This window comes from Paralichthys olivaceus, chromosome 7 (genome assembly GCF_024713975.1).
Source record: "Paralichthys olivaceus isolate ysfri-2021 chromosome 7, ASM2471397v2, whole genome shotgun sequence".
In the NCBI taxonomy this organism is placed as follows: domain Eukaryota; kingdom Metazoa; phylum Chordata; class Actinopteri; order Pleuronectiformes; family Paralichthyidae; genus Paralichthys; species Paralichthys olivaceus.
This window is the reverse complement of record NC_091099.1, coordinates 18501148-18525498: the sequence shown is the minus strand read 5'-3', so window position 1 is coordinate 18525498 and position 24351 is coordinate 18501148. Positions and strand designations below refer to the sequence as shown.

At 43.2% G+C, this 24351-nt stretch overlaps 1 protein-coding gene across 1 annotated transcript; it reads right to left on the bottom strand.

Moving 5' to 3' along the window:
• Positions 1-75: 75 nt before the first annotated feature.
• nuak1b (NUAK family, SNF1-like kinase, 1b) lies at positions 76-19207 on the bottom strand. The gene is made up of 7 exons (XM_069528446.1): positions 17907-19207; positions 12649-12769; positions 8236-8387; positions 7040-7105; positions 6809-6928; positions 5069-5201; positions 76-4471 (listed from the first exon to the last, which is right to left on the bottom strand). The coding sequence occupies exons 1-7, from the start codon at positions 18210-18212 to the stop codon at positions 3378-3380; spliced, it is 1992 nt and encodes a 663-aa protein (XP_069384547.1). The 5' UTR covers positions 18213-19207; the 3' UTR covers positions 76-3377.
• Positions 19208-24351: the final 5144 nt, after the last annotated feature.

The window sequence follows — 24351 nt, the reverse complement described above, 5'->3', positions numbered from 1 at the left end:
AAATGGTACTCATATTAGTGAATGTTTAAAGCTCTGGAGTAACAGAACAACACAAAACATAAAAACAAACACGTGTAACTTTCAAGATCCATTTATTTGAGTTGATACAGTACTACAGAGGCTTTGTGTTGAGTAGAAATACACCCAAAATTGATGAGTTAAGACATTTTACAAGATTTGAGGAACCCCTATTGATTTCTTACAAATGCATAATTGACCACTGGCTTCACAATGAGATGATACCACTCTAACTTTGAACAAACGTGTTCGTGTGCAGTACATTCTGAGCACAACACACTGTCTGAAGCTGGCCCAAGCATTGACACGGAGCACTTAACAAATTAAATGGCTTGATCACCAATAAATACAAGTATAAAAACACATTGATAATAATTTTCATTATCAAAAAAAAAGAGAAAAAAAAACGATAATAAAAGATACCAAAGGCACACAACTTAATCCACCTTGGCAGTCCAGAATCACCAACAGAAAAAAAACATAAAACCAAAAAGTGTGGCAAAGCCAACCATAGTAATGAGCCATAACAAAAATAATAATACTTAAATAACATAATAATACTAATTTATTATTATTGTCATAACAATATCCAGTCAAGTTTTCCTATGATTAGACTTTCTGCTAACTAACAGATATGCACCATTTCCAGTTTGGCAGAGTTAAAGTTTCATCTTCACTTTTTTTTCCATTCTCGAGATGTTGTTCCAGCATTTTGGACTTTTTGGATCTCCTGTGCTTTGGTAGAGGTTATGTTGGAATTCAATTTTCACAAGGTCACCTGTCCACATATGAGTACATATGTTTTCATTTTCCCCTATTCAGTTTTACATTTTAATTCTAAAAAGTCAGTTTTTGCCATTTGGATGTGGTTAATGGGTTTCACTAACTACAACAAAACAGAGGGGAGTTTTTCCAATTTTTCCTGTTTTCTGGAGAGACATTTTAGCACTTCGAGGAAGGAAGTATTTTCTGCCATAACATAAAGCAATACAAAGTTTCTTATATTTTGGAAAATCAAAAACAGAAGCATAATAAAACAAAATACTAACATAGTATAATTTTCTCACTGTAAATCCAGTTGACAATAAAAATGCAATACAAAAAGGCAATAAAATGCAATATAATACGCAGCGGGTCTTTCATTAGAATCAATACCCAGGACCTTGCCTTCACACGAGCCGACCACTGAAAAACATTCAACATGTGATCTCTTTTCCTCGGGGGTCATCCACTGCATGGTTTTAAATCCAAACAATCTGATATCTAGGATGATGCCAGTCACCGTTTCCCTCTTCACTTTGTCACTGCTGTTGAAAAGCGTAACACACTTTCTAAGGCCATGCAGGACACACAAACTCACACACTGACCCTCAAGAACAACAGCCTCCGGCCTCTCGCAGCCAACGTGGCGATGATTTCATTCACCGCTGGGGCGTCTCACGTGAAATTAAAATCTGAAGGGATCTCATTAGTCCCGATATTATTTCCCCTGAATCTTGTCAAAGCTTCCTCACATCTTTGGTATAAAAACATTCCATCTACACTTTCTACTTACTTTTCTTTACTCTCACTCATCTACATGACAATCCCTTCCCAAAAAGAAATCTATCTCATTGGCCTCTCCTGTTTTCCAGGAGAAGCCCTCTCTAATCTACAGCACCGCTCCGTGCATCAGTCTTTCACACTTTTCTCACCTCCCTCTAGCTATAAATCTCTACTCTCTGCTGCTCTCTTACTCACAAATGAAAACAATAGCTGGCTAATTGTGCTCGGTTGAAATAATGGACTAGTATACACAGCTGGAGGGCTCAGCGTGGACCGCAGATCCCACCTGTGCTGAGTCGGACTGGAGCTGATAGCGATCTCGAGCACCGACATGTCTCCAGCCTTTTGTCTGAGGAATTCGCTGTGTCATCAGAAGGCTAAAAAAACACCTTACTAGGCTCTTTTCAAAGCACTCCGGGTGAAATATTAACCAGTCCAACAACTGAAAACACCTTACTTATCTTTGGTAGAAAACAAAAATCTCACACTAAAGATCCTACTTGATCAGGTAGCCCCGTAAATGTGAAAAGGTTAAAGGAGCACCAGGCACATTCCAGGACTGTGAGATGGTGTCTGTGCCATCTCCCTCCACCACATGTAGGTGAGTCCCTGCAGACCTCTGGTGCTGTCGGCTAATCTGTGTTCAACCAAGCAACCTAAACTGCTGACAAACTCAACTATGGGCTTAGACACTGACAAAGAACACAGAGGAGTTTGTTCTGAGGCTGCCTGCAGATGTTGGCATATCTGTGTGTGAGTGTGAGAAGGACCGGGACGGGGGGGAGGAGACGAGACCGTTTGATCTCAACTGTCTCAGTTTGACCTTTGAACCACAACATAAGTAAAGCTAGTCAGCTGTGCGGCGAAGGCCCTGGGTCTCTCCACATTCACAAACAACATGAAAAAAAAAAAAAGCACAACTGGTGACAGGTTGGCCTGGCTTTTCCCTCCACTTTAAGGAAATGACATACATAATTTTTTTATTATGAATCAAAAAAGGCACTTCCTACATAGTCCATAGTATCATACACATATATAGGGCATACGCTTTTATGAAGGTATAATCGCCTGCGTGTCTTACATGCACAGACGTAGTTATATATGCTGAGTATATATATGTTTCTCATCACCGAGTAACATAATTATATATGTCAGTTCCACACATAGAGTTGGAGACTCTTCCAGTAACAGCCAGCGCCCACCAGTTTAGCACATAAAAGTAAAAGCTACGCAAAACATTATTAATAAATAATCAGCAATGTCAGTTTTTTTTTTTTTGGAACAAGACCCTGGTTTGTTTTTCAAAGGAAGTAAAGATCACAAAAGCATGTGCTCTGTGTGAGTTTTAAGGTGCTTTTGTAAACTCAAACTCAAAGATTGGGTGGTGTACGAGAAGAGCCAACCAGTGTCTGGTCGCCGCGTTTGTGATTCTAACTTGCCTTCTTGCTGAATATGTAAACATGTTGAACACAGCAAAGTCTATGGGCGGGCCGAGAAAGCAGACTGGGTGGCATTCTCTCGTGCCAGCTCCTTCTCCTCCTCTCTCCTGTTCACAAAGCCCTAACTGAATTTCCTCTGGCCAGAGAAGTGCACCTAAGTGTGTGCATGTGTGTGTGTATGTATGTGTGTGTGTGTAGATGTACATCATTTCCTTCAAGACTTTGGTCCTATTTTGAGAAGCCGCAACTTTCAAAAAAGGTGTATCCCAGTAACGCACTGGTCGTTAATGCCGCCCACATACATCTGTGCACACACATACACGCACACACTCAGGTTTAACTCCCTCTGCTTCTTCTCTCTCTGCCACCCGAGTGTTAGGTGAGATTGCCGCTGATGTCCAGGGCTTGCTGGTACACCTGAGTCATGTCCTCCAGGTCCCCCAGCAAGGAGAAGCTGCCATTGTCCCCTGGGGAGCCTTTCGTTTTGGCGCAGCGGCTGAACTTGGGTCCCTGGAGAGGCGGGGCTGCCTGGAAGCCCTTGAAGTTGGCGAGCTGCAGCAGGTTTTCGGCTGAGACACAGGCCCTGATGTTCGGGCGGAGGTGCGGGGTGGAAGGATGCCACTCTGCCCCGCTGAGGGAGCTGGGCGACAGGGACAGGACGGAGCTGTCCTCCCCGACTATGCTGGAGGGACGACTTTGACTGCGTGACAGACCGGAATCAGTCGATGGAGGAGGCTCGCCATGAACTCCGGCCACTGCTGCTGCTGAAGGAGGCCCGCTATAGGTGGAGTACTTGCCATTTCGCTTCAAGATGCCTTTTCTCCCCATCATTCTCTTGGGTGGGGAGGTGGCGAGTAGAGACATACTGGCCCCTCCTAAAAGCTCGGAGGACTCGCTACGCTCCGGGGAGGAGTAGTACCCTGATTCCCGCTGTTGGTTGTTCTTCAAGATGCCTTTCTTGGGCAGAGAGGGCACTATCTTCGCTGGTGAGCCTCCTCCCAGAATCGGCTCCTCTTCCTCTCGGTCTGGACTTGAGTCCTCCCCTCCCCCTTCGGCTTGTTGAGGCAGCGCCGTCTGGCCCAACTCTGCTTCCTCCAGACAGGCCGCCTGCTGCTCTTCAGTGACCCTGGTCTTCAAGATGCCCTTGGGTCTCTTCAGACCCGGCTTGTCCTCTGCCCCGCAGTGCGTCTGTCCTCCTTCGACATTTTCCTTCTTGGACTTTTTGGGCCTCTGGCGCAGCAGCTGGGGCATGGCCCCAGCTTTAGCTCCAGAACCACGTGGCTCAGTGCGGTTCTGCCAGTCGATGAAGCGGGCCAGCATGGGCGAGCCTCCGTGGTCGCGTTGGGTCTCGCAGTCACACACACTGTTCTTCCAGCCCCAGTTTACCCACCAGTGATTGGCTATGTCCTCCACTGTGGCCCGGCGCTCAGGGTTCACCATCAGCATCCAGCGGATCAGTCCACGGGCATCTGGCGACATACAACAAGAACATCTGTAAACTGTCTCATACAACACTTGACATTAAAATACTTGCAGTCTGATAACAGTATACTGTTTGCTGTACTGAGCACTGAATGGAGAGGTGGAGTGGAGAAAATCTGTAAAAAACTGTGGAGCGTGTCAGTTGCGTTCACACATACGCCTCCTCTGAGGAAAATACAGAGGGACTGTGAGGTTCAGTGCTTGTCTGAAAGCAGCTATATAAACACCTATAAAAAATTATTTTTAATGGTTCCTTTAATGAATCATCACAGATTTGACTTTTGATTTGAATTTTTTATTGTAAACCACAAAATTCCCTGTAAAATAAGACAACAAACAGTGAACAAATTCACACATCCATGTGTCTCTGATGGTTTAGCAACATTCAGAACTGAATCATAAAAGTTTTATAGTTGCTCTGTTTCTAATAGAAAATGAACTTTAAAGGTCATTTTAGTGTAAAACAATACAAAGAAATGGTGTTTCTCACTGTCACATGTATAGTTCATGACATTATTTGTATTAAGGGCAGGTGTGTTTTCCTGCCATGACTAAAAACACAGGGTCAAAGGTTCCAGTCGTACCTGAGGACTGAGTGGGCTCTTTGTAATCGCCGTTGCTAATCTGGCGAATGAGGTTCTTGTGGTCTCCCCCATCGAATGGCATGGTCCCGTAGACCAGGGTGTACAACAGCACGCCCAGGGCCCAGCTGTCCACCTGGTGAAAATGAAAACATGGTCATGAGCTTGTTCATTCAGTCACACACAAAACATACACAGCCCATGCCATGAGGTGTATATACTGTGTGTAGCAAGCGAATAATAGAGACTGGAGTTATTCAATAAAAATATCCCTGTCTTGTTTTATTTAGTAATTCATTGCATTCGCTTTGCTAAGCACTATGAGCACTTTTTCACACTAACAACTCACATGATAGAACATTTTAGTGAAAGTTTGGCTTTTGTAGATATCATGTCAAACTCTAGTTCTCTGGTGGGAAATGTTTCGTTTTCACACACACATCCTCTACCCCTTCACACTCCCATTCTCCCCTGCTCCGTCAGAAAGAAGCAAGAACTTTCCAACCACCAACCCAATGCAATGGGGCTTTCTAAGTTAGCGGTTACATAAGACTTTGTGTCTGGGGCATGAGGAGGAGCAGCAGCCACGGGGGGAGTGGGTGGGAGTGGAGACGGGGTAATGAGTCCAGCAGAGATGGCAGCGTTGTGATATCCTGAGCTCCTGAAGACTGAGCAGAGACGGGCAGCCATTCAGTGATCAGCAGATGACCCATCTTACTGTGTGTGTGTGTGTGTGTGTGTGTGTGTGTGTGTGTGTGTGTGTGTGTGTGTGTCTCACAGAGAGGTAGATGTACTGTGTTTCTGTGTGTTGACTGCGGTTAGGGGAGTATGAGATGTCCTGAGGAATGTGTGGCTGATGGCAGCTCTGAGGCTATAAGACATAGTCTAGGAAGTGGAAATCAGATAGGACCAGTTAAGGAACTGGTGTACTTCCTCTGAAGGGCTCTGGAACCCACATCAAAAAATGGTTCACTCTCCTGAATTGAATTGGTCCATTCCTGAGGGCGAGACAGGGCACGCACTATTGTTGTGTTCTATTTTTGCTGCCTGTGTTTGCTGTAATTTGTGGCCTCACCCCAAACTGAGGTTCTGTAATTTTGATCGCAATCGGACTGCTGTCGTTTTTAGCACTCTCGAGTAAATTATAGTGAATTACGCAAAATTGAACGGTTGGACTTGAAATCTAAATCTAAAAATGCAACTTTTTTTTCCTCCCTCCGCTGCTTTGTCTTATGGAACTGATGCGATTTCAGAGGCGACGCCCTTCAGAGCGACTTTCCTGGAATTTCCAGATAAGTGGCTTTGAGGAGATGTTTTCACTCTTTCTTTCACCAAAACTATTTGATTTTGACCGTGGCGCTCATTTCTATCCCATTAAGCAGAGGAGGAAAATGAGCAAAAAGTATCCTCCAGTTCCTCACTTCAAAGACGCCAGACATAGGAAGGGGAGGACTGGGGAGGGATGCACAGGGTTTCTGAGCCGACCCACTGTGGGGTTGCCGGAGAGACCTTCCTCTGACTGGAAACGAACACTAATCCCATCAAAGAACCAGAAACTAAAGCTTACCCACCACTTTGTGTACGGCCTGTGTGATGATGACGACAATCACAAATGAGACAACGATGATAAAAGCTACATAAGGTGAGAACCAGGAAGTATGATAATGATGGCTACACAAAAGGAAATCAGGTCCTTGAAATTAAATTCTAGGGATTTAGTCGGTTCGGTTCAGTGGGCCTCACCTCTGGCCCATGGTACGGTCTCCCATTGACGATCTCTGGCGAAGCGTAGAGCGGGCTGCCGCAGAAGGTTTGCAGCAGCTTGTCCTTGTGGTAGAGGTTCGACAGCCCAAAGTCAGCAATCTGTGGAAACGGGTACGTGTGATTTTTTGTTTTTACACCAGCCTCATGATTGCTAATGTCATGGCAAGAGCATTTGAGGTTTGTCCTATGCATCACAGATCAAGGACAAACCTTAATATTACAGTTTTCATCCAGTAGCACATTTTCCAGTTTTAGATCCCTGTGCACCACTCCATTCTGAAACACAAAGAGAAATACAACACAATGATTGATGGATGTACCAACGTCTTCATTCACGAGAGATGGATCCAAGTGTTATGCAGTGGATCCTTTGTAAAAACAGATGATTTACTCTGACAGCTTGTGGCTCTCGGGGGAAATCAAGGCAGCCTGTTGGTGTAGTACTCTTTAATTGCTCCTGTCCCCTCTGGGGTCTTTATGCTGACATCTGCTGCGATTTTTTTTTTCAGATCCACTCACATGTGTCACATAAAGTTGAGCCTGTAATTACCACCATGTATGAATTATGTTCTCACAGCATTTATGGATTAAAAAACAACTAAGCTGTTAAAAAAACCCCAAAGAATTAACTTGTGGTATGCAGACAGACGGATCACAGCTCAGATGTGGACTGACTTCACTTCTGCCCCCTGGTTGTGCTCTGCGTGGCATCTCCTATTGGTTGCGCCCTGGCAGGGAATCTCATGCGCGCCTGACCCTGATTGGTGGATACAAAAGAAGAAATAGCTGCTTGCTTTTGGTGTCAGTGACTCACATCACCCCACCCGGTGGGAGGTTGTGCATGGTAGTGATGATTCATTGCGCACGGCAGTCTGGTACTCTCCTATCTGAGGAGCATGACATCATCTCTATCTCCAGCTGGGAAAGAGTGTGACAGGAGGAGACCATCCTACCAGAGAGCATGGGAGCTTGGGAGTCAATGGGAGTTAGTGAGGTGTGGAACGAGGGTTGACGAGGGGCGTGGCTGAAAAACATCTCCAGGGGGAAAAGCTTCGGGGGGGTATCTTGGGACCATCAGCTTGTCAACAGCTGAGGTGCAGAATTAAGGCTTGTTTGGTGCAGAGGGCATAAGCATGAATTAAACTGGCCTGTGTTCCATCTCCACTCAGAAACAGATGACTCCCTTCGAACCAGCACGCCAAGAAAAGCATATGGAGTAGGGCCTGCAGATTAACTGGCTATATGACTGAGTGCAGAGGTGCATGGTTAATGTAACAAAAAGCCTGGAAAATATAGACTGTGTGTATGTGTGCTTGTGTGAGAGAGGAAAACAGATATTTAAGGTGAGCAGGAAATGAATGTGCGTGTGTTTTTCTGTATGTAAAGTACAGTATGGGTTTTCTCACCTTGTGGCAGTGGTGCACGGCGGAGACTATCTGTCTGAAGAAGTGTCGCGTCTCTCGCTCGCTCAGGCGCCTGCGCTCGCTGATGTAGTCGTACAGCTCGCCCTTGCTGGCGTACTCCATCACGATCACGATCTTGTCCTTGTTCTCAAACACTGAGAAAATATAAGAAAACAATTGGGAGTTCACTGATATGTACTTTCAGGGAAAAAACATCTACATTAAGAGCAGGAGAGGTGGGAGGACAATCTTTAAAGTCGTGCCATGTTCGGTCTATCACGTTAAAATAACAAACATGCGTTGTTATGTAAAAAGGAGGTTCACAGTTCACTCACACACACACACAAACCCCTGCTCAAGTTTTGGAGCAGGAATCCAGATTTCAGAGGAGCACATTACATCTATACACTTCTCCCAAGGTTACATCACCCCAAACCCCACCTCATGAGTTTGGCTCCTTTACAACATCGCTGGGAGGGGCTGTTAACTCAATCAAGCCCACTCCTCTGAGACTGGAGTGAGTGGAGAGACCAGTAAAAAAAAAAACTGAGAGAAAGCAGGAACTGGGATGAGGACAGAAAAGAGTTATCATCGTGTAGGATCATGCAATGGCCCCTGACAGGGTTAACTTCCCAGTGTCATTTCACCACCTTTCACAACACACTCGCACACACTAAAGTCTAGCACAGAAATTTTACAACAGTGGGTGATTATCACTAAAATTAATTATCAGTGTGTCAATGATAATGGAAACTAAGTCATTTCCTTTCTTGTTTTTCCATTATTTTCACATTTCCTCAGAGTTATTATGAATCTAATTATTTATCTTTCCTTTACCGCTTTCTTCCTTTCCCCTGTCCTTTTGTTTTCTTGTTTCCATTTGGTATATTACTGTTATTATTCCTGTAATTTATTGAATTTTCTCTTGTTACCTACATTTCTTAATGAGATGTAACCATAAATAGACTATTGATTGTATATATTTATTGTTATCAATTTTGGATGTTGGGACTGTGGATGGGTTGGGATGGGATGTGGAGATAAACAGTGGTTGTTACAATAACAACTGTAAGGGATCATATTCTAAGAGAGGACGAATATATAAAGTTAAAGTACGGACTAATTATAAAGTATAATTGTACAATCCTATGATAGAGCTTCCATTTGGCTTTTAAAAGAGACAACAACGTGAATAAGTTGTGTTTTTTTTGTCTAACAGGATCATTTGAATTAAAACTACACATCCAGTGACTGAGGGGAAATCAGTGTTGTTACAGTGGTGTTACTGGGATGCATTACTATCCAGCTGCAGCTCATCAAACACATCATTCTGTGTCAGTATTTAGCCCTGTAGTGTATAATTTCAACTTGGCAACTTCCTTTCTCTCCCAGTGCCTTGGCATGAAGGGAATGACAGTGGTTAGGCAGAGGAGAGGGAAGGAGAGAGAGAGAAAAAAGACCAAGGGAACACTGAGGAGATGACAACAACACTGTCCGCCATGTTGCTCTGCATTGTGCGGCTTGATTTTCCCACACAGCGGGGTCGCCGGGGTGAGGGCCTCTGCTTTCTTCACCCTTGAGTGAGCACCTTCATAGTTTGTCACACTACTTTCCTCACCCCCCTCCGCTACCTCTACCAGGGTCCTTTTAAAGATATAATCCTCTACAAAAACACACAGTTGTTGAGTGATGGTAATGCTCCCTGATTGTGACTGCCAGGCCGCTTTGGGAAGTCACAGACGGGACGTGAGCCAAGCGACCTGGGAGGGCAGAGTCCATCCTGCCCTCCGATTGGTGGACAGGGCGGTGACCTGGGGTGACATTTGCGGTGATCCATGGTTGGGGTTGTTTTCAGCTTGCACTCCCATTTACCCTTGACCCCTGGTGTTGAAGTAATTACCTGGATTACATAACTTGGGTTTGTTACGGCCCATTCGGTACAACAGCCACCGCCACAGCCATGCTGTCACTCACTGGGCTTTGTTCAGAGGTCAGGCCCTCACATTTGACTAATTAGCACCTATTGTCCCATCGCCCTCGCTGATGATAGACAGCTATTGCAAGATTGCTTAAGAGGCAAAAAGCAGAGTATTATTACACAGTGTAATCCAGAAGAGTAGTAGTGAACTAATGATGCAGACAATAAAGACGCAAACACTTAAAGCTGTATACTTTTCTGGTTTTAAGTATTTTAATACTGTAGGAATAGCCGTTTTTCCCCAAACTGGTGTATTTTCAGGACTTAACTACCATTACAAAAGATCTCCAGGCTTTAACTCACTATCTAGGTGTATGTCACCTTTGGAGAATGCAGTATAATGAGTACAATAAAAAAATGTGGCTCTTTATTCACAGCAGGGTGAACGGTTTTATGTCTGTTCTGAGTTTATGTGTCCATCTCATTTCCCCCTTTCACTCCCCAAAAAGAATTGGTTCAACGTTACGGGGAAGTACTTGTCTCTTGCCAAGAATTTGAGGAAAAGATTGATACCAGTCTCATATCTCTTTGGTAAATATATGAGGCTTTGGCCAGCTGCTATGTAGCTTAGCTTAGTCTGTGTCCCAAGGTAACAGAGTCTGTCTCCCAGCGCCATCAAAGCTCACTTATTAACACATTATACAACAAGTTCTGCTTTTCTAGAGGGTTATGTGTCAGATTCGTTCAGCTAACCAGCCGCTCGTGTCATATTTACTGTCAAAGTAATATCAAACTTCTTATCTAACTCTAGCAAGACTTTTAACTATTAAAGCGTCTCTGACTCATGGGGCGTAATTTGACTTAACTTTTTCTGCAAACACGAACATGCTAGTAATGTTTTATTTGGCTGTATCAATTTGCACATTTACAGCATTCTTCGGGTTTGACTATTTGTTTTAAGAGGGGGCACCGGGGGTACATGCTAATGCCTGAGGAGCGAAGAGCAAAATCCGCTTTTTAAATGCCCCGCACAGCATGCTGATGGATGCAGAATGTGAGGGAGTGGTAGAAAATCTCTCTTCACACACACATCTGGTTCAGCTTTGCTTCACACAAGGCAGTTAGCAGGGGCTGTTGAAGAGGGTGTTGCCAGATACACAAATCTCGGGGCCTCCTATATATCTCTAAAGTGAGGCTGGGCGGAGGCCAGGCCACAACAGTAAACGCTGGGTTTGAGGAGAAACACCAAAAGACTGCGAGCAATGAGTCTGGTTGAGTGTGTTGGTGGAGTGCGACGTTTTAAAAGGGAGGCATCTCACACAGGACCAGGCTCCTCCAAGTTTATAAAACTGGGTGTTCTTTTAATCATTCTCTTAACAAATGCATAAAAACCCCGGCTGCACTTCAGCACTCCAGCTGACTACTGGCACGTTCCCATGACAAATAGCGATGTTTGTCACATATACACATTGCTGATAACGACCTGGGGACTCTGAAACCGAACAAAGGACAGTGGATAAGCCAGTTTGGGCAGTGGCACACATTGTGCTGGGGCAGCTAGCCTGAAAAGGGCATTGAAAGTGTTGCTCTGTTGACACGGGCATTAAAATAGTCACGAGTCACAAATCATATGAAACCGACTCACACTGCATCGCCTTGTGACTTTAATTGCCTGCACATAGGCCCGGGCTACGTTATAAGAGATGATTAATAGCTAGCAATATGCTGAAAAAGTTCGATGGGAATTGTTCAGCCTTTACGCTGTATGTTTTCCTCTGGTAAGGTAAAGGTCATTTGAAAGGGCTCATATCGAAAACGGAAAGAGTAAGTCAGTGTGCTGTTTTAGCCCGACTCAAGGGCTTTGACATTTAAAGAGTTGCTTCCTGGGGTAGAGATGCATTGATGTTGCTCCAGGGAGAGTTTAAAGCCTTTTCCTCCCTCTGAAAAGCACTGTACCAAAGTCAGGCAGGGTGCAGGTCTGGGTGACTGGGGTCAATCTAGAGTTTAAATGCAAAAACTTACCAAGACACGCGCACGCACGCGCACACATACGCACACACACGCACACACACCGGACAAATAGAGTCTGGTTCCCAGCTGCAGTTGTCCCTAAGTATCCGCAGATGTCTGGCCCTGAGATCAAGACCAGAGGAGACAAGGGATGCGACCTCTCAGATGTGGGAGAGGCAATCCCTTAGAATACCACCTCTCTTATGCACACAAACTTTCATCACACACGAGCACACATGCATTGAAAGTGATCCAGACTTTTACTGGCCCAGGCGGCCAGACACAAGATGAATAACATCCCAGAACTGCAGTCCAGGTCTTATTATGACATCTGCATGTCATAACACGACAATCCTGCAGCTTAAGCCCCGAGTGCTGGATGAGCTGAGGGAGGGCTGGATTTTGGATGTGTGTTTTTGTTTATGCGCGTTGTCAGTCAAACAAACGTATATTATTTGTCGTGTGTGTGTCATGCAGCAGAGCCTCACCTTCATATATAGAGATGATGTGTGGGTGGCGGAGCGATGACATGATCTCGATCTCTCTGCGAATGTGAACCATGTCCTGCTCATCCTTGATCTTCTCCTTCCGAATGGACTTTATTGCCACCTGGAACAAAAAGAGACTTTGATCAGCACAAATCTTCAGTAAAACACAGCTTACACGCATCATGTGAAACAGCTTCCCCTTTCCCTTAGATAAGTTGATTAAATTTGGGAAATTTAATTAAAATAAAAACAGAGAAAAAATACTACAAGACAACACATTCATTATATCTGTATAAACATGTGGGCCGACTCAGTGAGTAGCTTATTGCTTCATCTCTTTCTCTAATAAACTCTGTGTACTTCATCTGCCTCATTTACCTCCCCCTCTCAGGGGTCCTATGGGGCTAGTATAGCGACCTTTGACCTCATCACCAAGCCTCGCTGACATGACAGCCAGATGAGTCAAGCAAAGAGAGGTATCATCTTCTCACACTGTGTAATTTACTCAGTCTCCTCACTGGATGAAACAAAATGAAGGGGAGAAAAACAACCTGTGACACGTGGAGCCATAATGGAGGCTTGCTTTGTACTCTTTCAGGGCGAGAGCCTACATTTAACCAAGTATTAGTCAGTGTTTGGGCTGGACCTATGATCTGAGCCCCCAACTCTTCTCTAACAGAGAGATCAGAAGACAGACTCGCATGGTAAAACACAGTGGTTTCCATAGCAGCCGTCTACCCGAGTGCAGCTGTAGTACACAAATATTCTGCTACTACTCAGACACACACATGCTTTGTGCTTATTGCTAATGTCAGCATGTTTAGCACGTATAATGTTCACCATTTTCAGTAATGTTTGTAATTAGAATCAAAAACAACGTACAACTGAGACTGGTGATATTTAACCATTAAGCCAAGTGTTTTTGGCACGATGATCAGGCTACAGGAAAAGTAACCAAAACCAAAATGATTGCAATCCACAGAGTACGAGCAATGAATGTCTACATTCGATGTCTTGATATCATGGCAATCCTTCAATAGTTGTGAAGGTGTTTTATTCAAAACCACAAAAGCCTCTGATGGTGCCTGTGGCAGTACACCTCACCTCCTGGACCATATTAATGTCCAGTCAAATGTTATTTCAGTCTGCATCCTAGTAGTGGACCTTAAGTAACATTGCCACCCATAGCGCTAGTGAGGACCATGCCCATCATGAAATTGAGGTGAGAAAGGTGTTAAACGTTCATGATTTCTGTAAGAGGGCAGGGAGGCCTCGATGTCAGAGCTCCTCCATAAATCTGATGTCAGTATCAACCTGCACAGCTGTGCTTCCTCAGCTGTTCAAAAGGCCTTGAGAGGGCACTAAACCAGTAGCTGCTCTCTTATTCTTACTTATTCTGATTAGGAACGGCCAATGGCCTACTTTTGAGAATCTGGCCTGCTGGGAGTTTTACGGAGAAATCAGAGGAGAGTGAGCAGGGCTTGGGGAAGCCATTCAGTCTCCTTGCCTTGCCAACAGGGGTTAGCTGCAACTGATTCAACTGCACTTGATTTGACAGCTTTTCACTGTCATGGCAATGCCACCGGAGTACAAGTCAACCGCAACTGCATGCATTCAAACTTCCAGCCTGTGCACTTCTTAAATGAGAGGTTAGCGGCCTTCTCCAAATAAATGGATCAAGAGCACAGTGCAGCACATGTCACTATAATTGTAGCCTAAACATTTTGGATTGAGTCCTGGGTTTCGCTTTGATCCGGCCTGTATAGAGTCGGTCCGCTCTAAATTCTGTTAGTTTAAACTTTTGTCCTCTCCTAGCTAAGCTGTGTTTTCTGAGGAGCCCAGCTTCATTCCATGCAGAAGAAACCACAGGCAGTAGCAGAGTGCCAAGCTAATTACCGTGTACAACAATAAAAATAACCCCAAACCGGAATAGTTCCCTTCCAGAGCATGCCTTGATTAAACAGAATTCAAAGAAATGATACCATAACAAACAAGCTGGAGTCTGGGATGGGGGTCAGCATGCTGTGTTCATAATAGCTATAAGTTGTTTGTGCCTTAACACTGATGTTTTCTTAACCTCATTAGAATCATCAGCACTTTATTTCCAAAACGTGAGCAACATTTTTGACTTTGGTGCTCATCAGAGAAGCAGAATGTTAGTCAAGAATTCGTTAAATTTAGGGAACAGTTAAGATGTGACAGAGCAGAGGCAAGTGAAATGTTTCTGTATGAATGCTGCCTAAAACCAAAATGATGTTGTCTCCTAAAAGGGTAGTAATCAATCTTTAACATCCACGGTCCTAATTCCACACTCATTGTTAGAGCCAGCTCCCCCACAGAGAGCTTGAGACAAAGCCAGGTATCTCTTGTGAATCTCCTCATGTTCGCCTGCCCTGACCCCAATGTGGATCATTAAACAGGACTGCAGATCAGCCACTTGCCAGCTGGCCGGGCCGGCTGACACAGCTACGCTTGTCCTTAAGTGGATCCCTATTACTGTCACTCACAGTAAACAGGCGCCGCACTACTGCCCACACTAGCCACTGCCAGGTATGGGGCCCATCTCGTCTGCCCCCCCACCCCCCACGCCCCTGTTCACAACCGACCTAGTTTGAAGTGAAAGTCCATGTTCGCTTCAGCGGAGCCTGACGTCTTCCTCAGCTTTCTCAGGCCATTAAAATAGATGAAGTATTCATCACAGGCTCGCTCATCCCTGCATTTTCTAAAGATCGTGATCATTTTTTATCTAGACCGCGTGCCTGAGTCAGAGTTTGGGGGTAAAAGGAAAGAGTAAAAACTCTTCCAGGAAACTATATATTCTCAAACACAGCCAGGAATCATAATACCTCATCAACAGCACCACATATAGCTGAGGAATGTCTGTGTTTTCACCTCTCCCGTACCTCTCCTGTGAATCCATTGTTGGAGAATGATGTAATCTGGTGCTTTAAGCTCATATTAATATGACTCCCTGACCGCTTTAACTGAGGCCATCCCTCTCTTGTTATGGTGGTGGGTTTCCCTGTGTCTCTGTGCTGCCCACCCCTTCTCTCTGTGATGGGTCCCCCCCATACAGGATATTAACCTTCCCCTCCAATCTCATTTCCTGCTGTGGATGGCCTTTCATGTGTCACTGCCCATTTTAGGCCTGGTTGCCACCACAACCTTTTCATTATCGTAATCTAGATGGCAAATAATACACCACGACGCACACGTCTCTTTCTATCTCTCTCACGCGTATACAAACATGGAACACATTGTCTAGAGGCACGCACAAACACATGAGCCTGCGCATGTTTCACATATCCCTTCTATGATCTCTATGATCAATTGCACTTCACTTAATGCTGGGTTTCCATGAGGCTGCCAAGTGGCCCTACATATGGCTTTACAGATTAAAGCAGACAGTCACTCAGTTCCACTTTCACTGACACGCTGAATGTGCCCACATCTAATCAATCTTCCTCCAGTGCCTTCAGTGTACTCCACACTTGTGTGTACACAGTCACGCACAGTACTTCCTCAGTCTGCGTCTTCGCCGAGTTATCTCTGCTCCTCTCATTTGGTTTGTGGTGCGAGCCAGGATACGGCACAGGGAGTCAAGATGATTGCATAACAGCCTTGCCACGCTGCTCTATCTGCCATATGGACGCGAGGGACTTCCACTGGGTCAGAGGTCAAGTAAACTCTAGCAATGCAGTGCCAGACACACGTGGCCCGTGGGGTGGCCAACAGTCACGCTCGACGTGCAGAGGTGCTGCTTCTTTTAGGGCTTCCCTGACTTAGATATACAAACTCCCACGTGAAACACAGTCATCCAAGGAAGCCCCATACTTTACTGAGCTCTTACTTTAAGTCTGATTGTTATGCTTGGAGCAGTGATGCAGATAATGGGAGAATGTAAGAAGTTGGGCTCCTGAGTGCTGACCTACAATGAAGTATTTGTGTGTGTGTGTGTATTTTGTGTATTTGGCATCAAACAAGGCAAACAAGGTGTGCTTTCTTGCATTATGTTAGAAACATTAAATTGTAAACAAATCTAGAGTTTATGTCAAAGATTGTTACTCCTTTAAAAAAAAGAACTCATCTACAACCATCACTTTGAGTCAGCTAGAGTTAACTCAGGGAAACAGTATCTTTATATCTCTCATGTCCAAACAGGACGCTTTGACCTGTCCAGCACTTAAACATTGTGCAATGTTACCATGCAACCGAAAGTGAAATACTTCACATTTGTGTTGCTGCCATGGAAATAATGAACAGGAAAACATACAGAAGAAAAGGACAATGTGCCAAGAGAGAGGCAGCGAGCACTACCAGAGGATTTATACCCCCCCTCCCCATCAAGTACATATGCGTACAAGGAGCTATGAAACCACTGGGGGACATTGTTGACCTATACTAAGTTCCACCCCTGACATTCTCAGCACATGGAAAGTTCCTCGTGTCCTGCCAGGTTGGGCATGGGGGGTCAAAGTTTGGCACACATGCAAATATTTTGGAGACATCTGCAGATGGTGGCTTTATTATGGTTGAGTGAACTAATAACTATTTCATGAAAGAAACAGGCAGTGGTGGGCTGCACAGAGCAAACACACACACACACTCACAGTGGAATCAAAACAAAACCAAAAGGGCAAAAACTGGGTCTAAAATGTTTCGAAAAACCGCAAGGACAATGTGAGTGGGAAGCTGTAGTAACTTTTTCATGATGCTCACTGGGGCCACTGGAGTCGCATTAGTCAGTAGCCGGATTTGCACTCTAGCATCCGGTCGTGTGGCCCTGCTTTGGAGCAGGCATGTGCAGCCACTGCTCCCTGGCCCCATGGGAGCATTTTTGACCATGAGGGGAACTCCCAGTGGGGGCAGGAGGCGCACACGCCTCTGAGAGCAACAAAGCGCTTATTTTAGGACCACTGATGTTTGCAGTGGGGACTGGGGAGCTTTACAAAAACATGCATGCACACAAGAAGTACTGGCTCTGCAGGAGTTGAACAAGTGCACGAGAGCATCTGGACTTGTTTCTTGAAGACATTTCACCTCTCATCCAAGAGGCTTCTTCAGTTATTTTCCAAATGCTTCTTCTTTATCTAAGAAATGGCTAAAGAAGAAACTGAACAGAACTGAAGAAGCCTCTTGGATGAGAGGTGAAATGAAAGCAAGTCCAGTTGTCTACTTCCACATGTGCAGCTCCTGAGGATCTTATGTCAGGGCATGTTAGAGGAATCATGACAGATGTTTCTCCTCGAGTGGCTCACCTCTCTGCCGGAGTGCCGCTCGATGGCCTTCTTGACCTTCCCGTAGGTGCCTCTCCCCAGCGTCTCCAGCAGCTCGTAGCGGTGCTTCAGGTTGTGCTTGTGGTGGTGCTTCTTCACACCCGAGTTGCGTCGCCCGTCGCCGCTCCCCGGGACGTCCTCGCCGGGCGGCGGAGCAGCTGGAGGTGGAGTACGGGAGAGGTCACCACCACCACTGCCCACCGCCGGTTTGCCCGCTGAAGTTTGCCCGGCTCCCGGGAACTCGGGCCGGGTTGCCCCCCGGTGGGGCGATAAATATGCGGTTTCCATATCAACTATATGGGGAAGCGTTTTAACAACCTACCCCTGCTGTTAAAAAATATATATTTCAAACTACCTACTTGATGATATAATACTTATAGGCCTAATAATAGTTATAATAAATAAATAAATTACAAGGAATAATGCGTAGCTTGCTAGTCATGTTAAAACACGTGGAAACATTTCCAGATTGTCTTGGTTGATCATTTGGCTTTGATCAAAGCTGGTTCCTACCTAGTCATGTTATTATCGATATATAATCAATCTACTAATGGATTAAGCACGAGGAGTCTATTATCGGTCTATAATAACCTGATACATAATCATGGAGCCTGATACACATGAACTCTAGTGCCAATATTGTGATAACACAAGCATTCAGGTCTGCGCAGCAGGCTCCTTTAAAAATGACGTCCCTCCTCCGGTAATAATAATAATGATGATAATAATAATAAAATGGATAAATGGGTCTTATCTCGTCACTCTTTCACTGACTGGCACGATCTGTCTGATTCTGGCTCATCTGTCATCCTACACGCTGCCGACATCACCGACTCACGTCTACGGGGGCCGAGAAAGCTGCGACGAAACCGGCGTTTAGGATGAAGATGACCCGCATTTTGTCCGCGGCCCAGGTGCAGCGGAGCCTCATTCATCCGGACTCTGTCTATTGTGCGACTGCAGGCTCCGTAAGGGGGTCGACGCAGGCAGAGGTGCGCTGTACTCGGACACCATCTCAGGCTGAGACGCTCTGGACATTGCCATGGTGGTTCCGCTGCTCCCCCCGTGTTCTTCTTCGTCCTCTGGCTTTTTCCTCGTCTCCTTTTAATTCTTTGTGTTGTGTCCTTCTTCTCCTTTCTCTCTCTCTCTCTCTCTCTCTCTCTCTTTCTCTCTCTATCTTCAACGTGAGAGGCTGTGAATAAGGAAAGCGCAAGGATCCGAGAGTGGAGGCGGAGTTTTACGCAGACCTCCTCCTCCTCCTCCTCCTTCTTCACTGTCTTCTCTCTTCCCTTTCACCATCTCTGATATATCAGGGGCGTAGCCAGGAAACATGTGCCCCCCTCAATCCCCCCCCCTACACACACACACACACACATACACACAACGTCATCTTTCTAAAAAAAAAAACCCCACGTCATTCATTCATATCTCAAATACAAATACTTATTTAATTATCTCCAAGAGGCACATGCACCTCCAATTGTGTGACGTTTGGAGAAAATACACAGAGATATCAGTATATACCACTCTCACCTCTGTCGCTGAATATTAAGTTATCAGCTGATTAGTTTAGCATTAAGACAAAAAGACGCCATGTGGAACAGAAAGCCTTGATTTTATCAGAAGATAACCAAATCATTCTATACCAGCACATCTAAAGCTCAATAGTTAGCACATTATTAAGATCCATTGACAATTCTGCATGTGAATGTGTAGAATCTGTAGGCGAGGGACCAGATTTTGGGTCGGGAAGCCTTCTGCTTCTTGTTTCCAGTTTAACCAATAACATTTAAGCAGATGTTGTTTGCCTGCTGGTAAATAGTCTGTGTGTAGAGCTTAAGAGGAGGAACACTTTGATTAAAATGCATCGGCCTATTCATGTGTAGATAGATGTTAATAGAGATAAGACAAAAGGTCTGGATCTATAATACCTACAGAAAGTATCACTGTTTATGCTTTATGATGAGAAACCTTCAAATCACTTGTACTCGTGAGACTTTTAACAGTGAACAGAAGACAGAGTCTTGGCCCGGACATCCACTGTCTTCACCGGAAGCCCCAAAATATTGGACGCAGCCCCAAAAAGGATAATCTGATATCAGATGATAGTTGATGGGCTCAGGGATTAACAGGTTATAGATTGTTTAGTTTGTTTGTACAAGAACTCCCAAGAACTTCCCACAGTGTCCCATATTGAACTGATCAAAATGCATCAGCTTTAATTTATCTGCATTCATATGAAGATAGCTGTTAACAGAGATTAGCCTAAAGGTTGTCTGGACCTAAATCAATACAAAAGGTATTGCTGTTGTTTGGAGAAATGTTCAACTTGGACTTGTCAGACTGTAAACATTGCAGACAGAGTCTTGGCCTTGATATTCAGAAGACAACCAGTGTTTCCACTGCAGATTTTCTCCAGTAGGTAAAGGTAAGAGTGTAACACTGACCACGTTAGCAATAAGTGATGAAACATCCTATTTAGATTCTAGATTCAAGATTCAAGATGCTTATTGTCATATACACAGCAGATAAACACAGTTTACAGCATGTAATGAAACTCTTATTTTGTTTTTCAATCTCCTGGCATACAAATATTTTAAAAGAAAGATTAGAGAAAAAAAAGAAATATATAAAATTAGAAAATAGTTCAAATTACAAAATACAGTGTATAAAGTTTTTCTTTTCCTTTTTGAAGTGCAAAATACAAACAAGTACAAAGATGCAGAGGAGAGATAGATGTGTTTTTAGTTTAGTTCTTTTGTTTTTTTGTTTAAAGTGCAGATAAGTTTAACTGACTAAACGACTGATACTCCTGGTATCTAATGTTCCACATAAAATACAATGATTCATCAAAACAGAACAATACCAGCACAGTATTGATCAAGAGAATTTAATTCTATATGCCAATCATAGCCATTGTTACCGCTAACAGCTACCATATAAAACATTTTACAGGGTTTCACAGTGACTTGTATATTCAAAGTGTGTGATCACTCCTGAACATTGTTTTGTTTTCATGCTTTTTTTTAAAGTTTGTAAGATCTTATGAAAAACTTACAAATCCACATGATAATCAGGAATTTTATCACCAATATCTTAACAAGGCAAGATGTGAAAGAGAAAACAAAATCTCACATATATCCCAACTTCTGCCTCAATGTTTCTTTCAATTACTAGCATTTTTATTAGCTAACTACAAATATCAGAAACAACTACCAAACACAGAATAAGAAGAAGCCGTGGCTCTGTTTGCTGTTGCTACGTTCCTACTCTTCCCCCATTTTTTATATACATTCATCAAGTCAAATGAATTCCTATTTGCATCTGGTTTCGATACTGGACGGAAATGGAGATGGATGTCAGAAGGAATTATTTTATGAATCCATTTTTTTTATTTGTTCTGCACTATACATATACATAGTAGTCTATATGTGTCCATATATACAGTATTATAGTTGAAGTCCCGCTTGTAGTACTTTTATAGTATTTTTTATTTGCCTATAGTATTCTTTTAATTTTTTATATTTCATTTTTGTTTCCTATTTAGATATTTTCTATAGTTTTAATTGCAGAAACACACCAAAGCAAATTCCTTGTATGTGTAAACCTGCTTGACAATAACCTGATTCTGATGTGTCAGATCATAAATCAAACCAAAAAAACTCAGTTTAGAGGATCTATTGTGTGTCTGTGGGACTTGGTATTGACCTCACATGGACCTCTGTCTGAGGAGCATTGTAATATTCTCATGGAGGAATATACATTCGTTCTAAGTCTCAAATTTTATGTAGAAAAGCAGGACTAATATAATTTTGTGGTAAACACAGGATTACACATTATGTGGTGTATAAAGAATGTTTGAACTTGTGGGTATTTTTCTCTAAACACCACATGTTTTGACATCTGAAAACATTTCAAATAGATATCATCAACTTGTAAACATATGCGTCTTTGATCAGTATGATTTTAAATATGTCTTTAAATGTTTTTTTTTAATTGACATGCTTAATCATAATACAGACAGGCAGCCACTTCTTCTAATTCTTGGGCAAGCAACCTGTTGTGGCCAAACTCCTGTCCAACAATCAGATTCTTGACTCTCGTGGCCCTTGGCATGCTTGTGTATTAAGACGCTAATTACAGAAGAGGAAGTTTAAGCCCTTGTCAAACACTATCAGATTAAACAGGGAAATCTGTTTTTCCCCTCTGCGCCGCACAATAGCTGGCTTAATTTCTAAGCATTCACGGCATTTGTTGCCATTAAGCAGGGTAAGTAGAGTGTCCAGTTATAGCAACACAGACTGTGAGATTAGTATCTGATCTGATTTCTCCCTTGGCCTCATTTGCACCCTGCAGCACAGACTGTAGCTGTCTGGTGAACAAAAAGGGCAACCACTGCTCTCTTTTGGTGAAAGTTGGGTAGTGTCAATGTCAGATGAGTATTCACAAGCAAATGGTTTTTGTGCTGGCAGGGACACACAATATGAAAACATCACCCCTCTTAAGTGTATGACAAGATCGGCAAAGTGTACTCAGCACTGAAACAGCAAAAAAGTGTAACTGCCATGTGCTTATGAAACAGTTCTGGGCAGCACCTGTGGAAACTGTTCAAATGGTTCTTATATAAATGTTAATGTCCTATCACTTGCCATCATCTCTTAAAGGCAGACCATTTTAAATACCACAACATAAAAGTGCCTTGTGGCAGCAGTTGTAAATCAACATAATCGCTCTGCCAATAGAACGTATCACAGTTTTTGCATGTTTTACATTTTGCGTGTCCACTGACTATAAATCACTGATACCACCATTTACTGCTAAGCACTTTCTATTGCAACAATTTTTTTAAAAAGACTTTGGGATATTTAATCTTTACGGCAGCAATATGGCAGTGTGAAATCAGCATATTGCTAAACAAATAATACCAGTTCAATTACTTGGATGTGCTGTATGATGTGAAAAAATTGAACACACGGATCATCCACTAAATGGACCTTGTGCTGTGTCCCAGTTTAAGAACCAACAATCAATCTATGTTTTAATGTAAATCTAAAGGAGAAATACAATTTTAACATCAAACTCCTAATAAAGACTGTGTAATATAATCATAAACTCCACAAAAGCAACTAAATGTTGTGTTTTTAAGGCTGGTTCTTGAAAGTCTTAGTCTAAACATCTTGTCATTTGAATAGAAGTCCATTTCATTTCAAAGGATGTAGTGTCCACAAGGATTATCGTATAGGAAAACATTTTCGACCGCAGTGCAGGGAGGTATAGAACATATAATTGGGAGGTACAATAAATTTATGATTTTCTTTATTTCTTCTTTTAATACTCAGGACATTTTCTAGATATTTTTGATGGCTCCTCAAAAATGTATATGGTTGTACTCGTCCAATTTGAACATAAGAAATATTTAATTTGTTTCATTTTTAACTCCTGTCTACTGTCCTGCCTGGAAGACAATAAAAGTTTATTTAAAAAATTGTGGAGAAGATATGATACAATTAGAGAAATGATTGGCAGTGAAAATATGTGATTGGGTTTGAACTGAAACTAACAGATAGTGCAGTTAAAAGTATTAATATCTATCAATAGGTGTGGATGATATAAGCTCTAACAGATATATGCTTCACACTTCAATTCACAGCACATAAATTCCTCAAGTCTTCACTGCTGAACCACTGAAATGATTTACAAGTGGACATTCCAATTCTCTTGTGCTGCCAGTATTAGTGTTAGTCACACTGAAACGACTCCCACACATTTGACTGAGAGTCTAAAGAGAGGTGGGATTCTTTTACATGAATGAACATCTCTAGGCATCAAACATAAGCTGAGCGACATGAAGAGTTTTCTGTTGTTCACTTTGACAGTGTAGAGCAGAGGGAACATTTCACACTTCGTCATCAGATGACAGCAGACATGGTGACTCGTTGGTTCAGTTTGTCATTAGTTTAGTGATGCAGCATGAAGGCTTTTTACAAGGCAGGTCACAGACGGAATGTGATGGTGCAGTGAGAACGTGCTGTGGCAGAAAAAGAGCACGAGGATGTTTTCCTTCAATGTATTAAATCTCGCCAAAATGTGTTCCACCGGCCTCTTTCTATGGAAAAATGCACAATGAGCCAAAAAGTCGTCCACTTGCATGAGGTGAATGTGGCCCAGAGATAGTTGGTGAGAAAACAGGTGGTGCTTCATAACTCATGAGTTTCTAAAATGCAAATTGGATGGATGTCATTTCAGATTTATTACGTACTGCATTGGATTTCATACATTTAAAAAAAAAAAACCTGTATGAATATGGATTACCTGTCTTTGCAGCAGCGTTAAAGTTTTCATAAATGATGAATGTGAATGCATGTGTGGTTAATAAGAATAACATGTCAAACTGCTGAAGCCAAAACAAACTTTGGCAAATAAACAA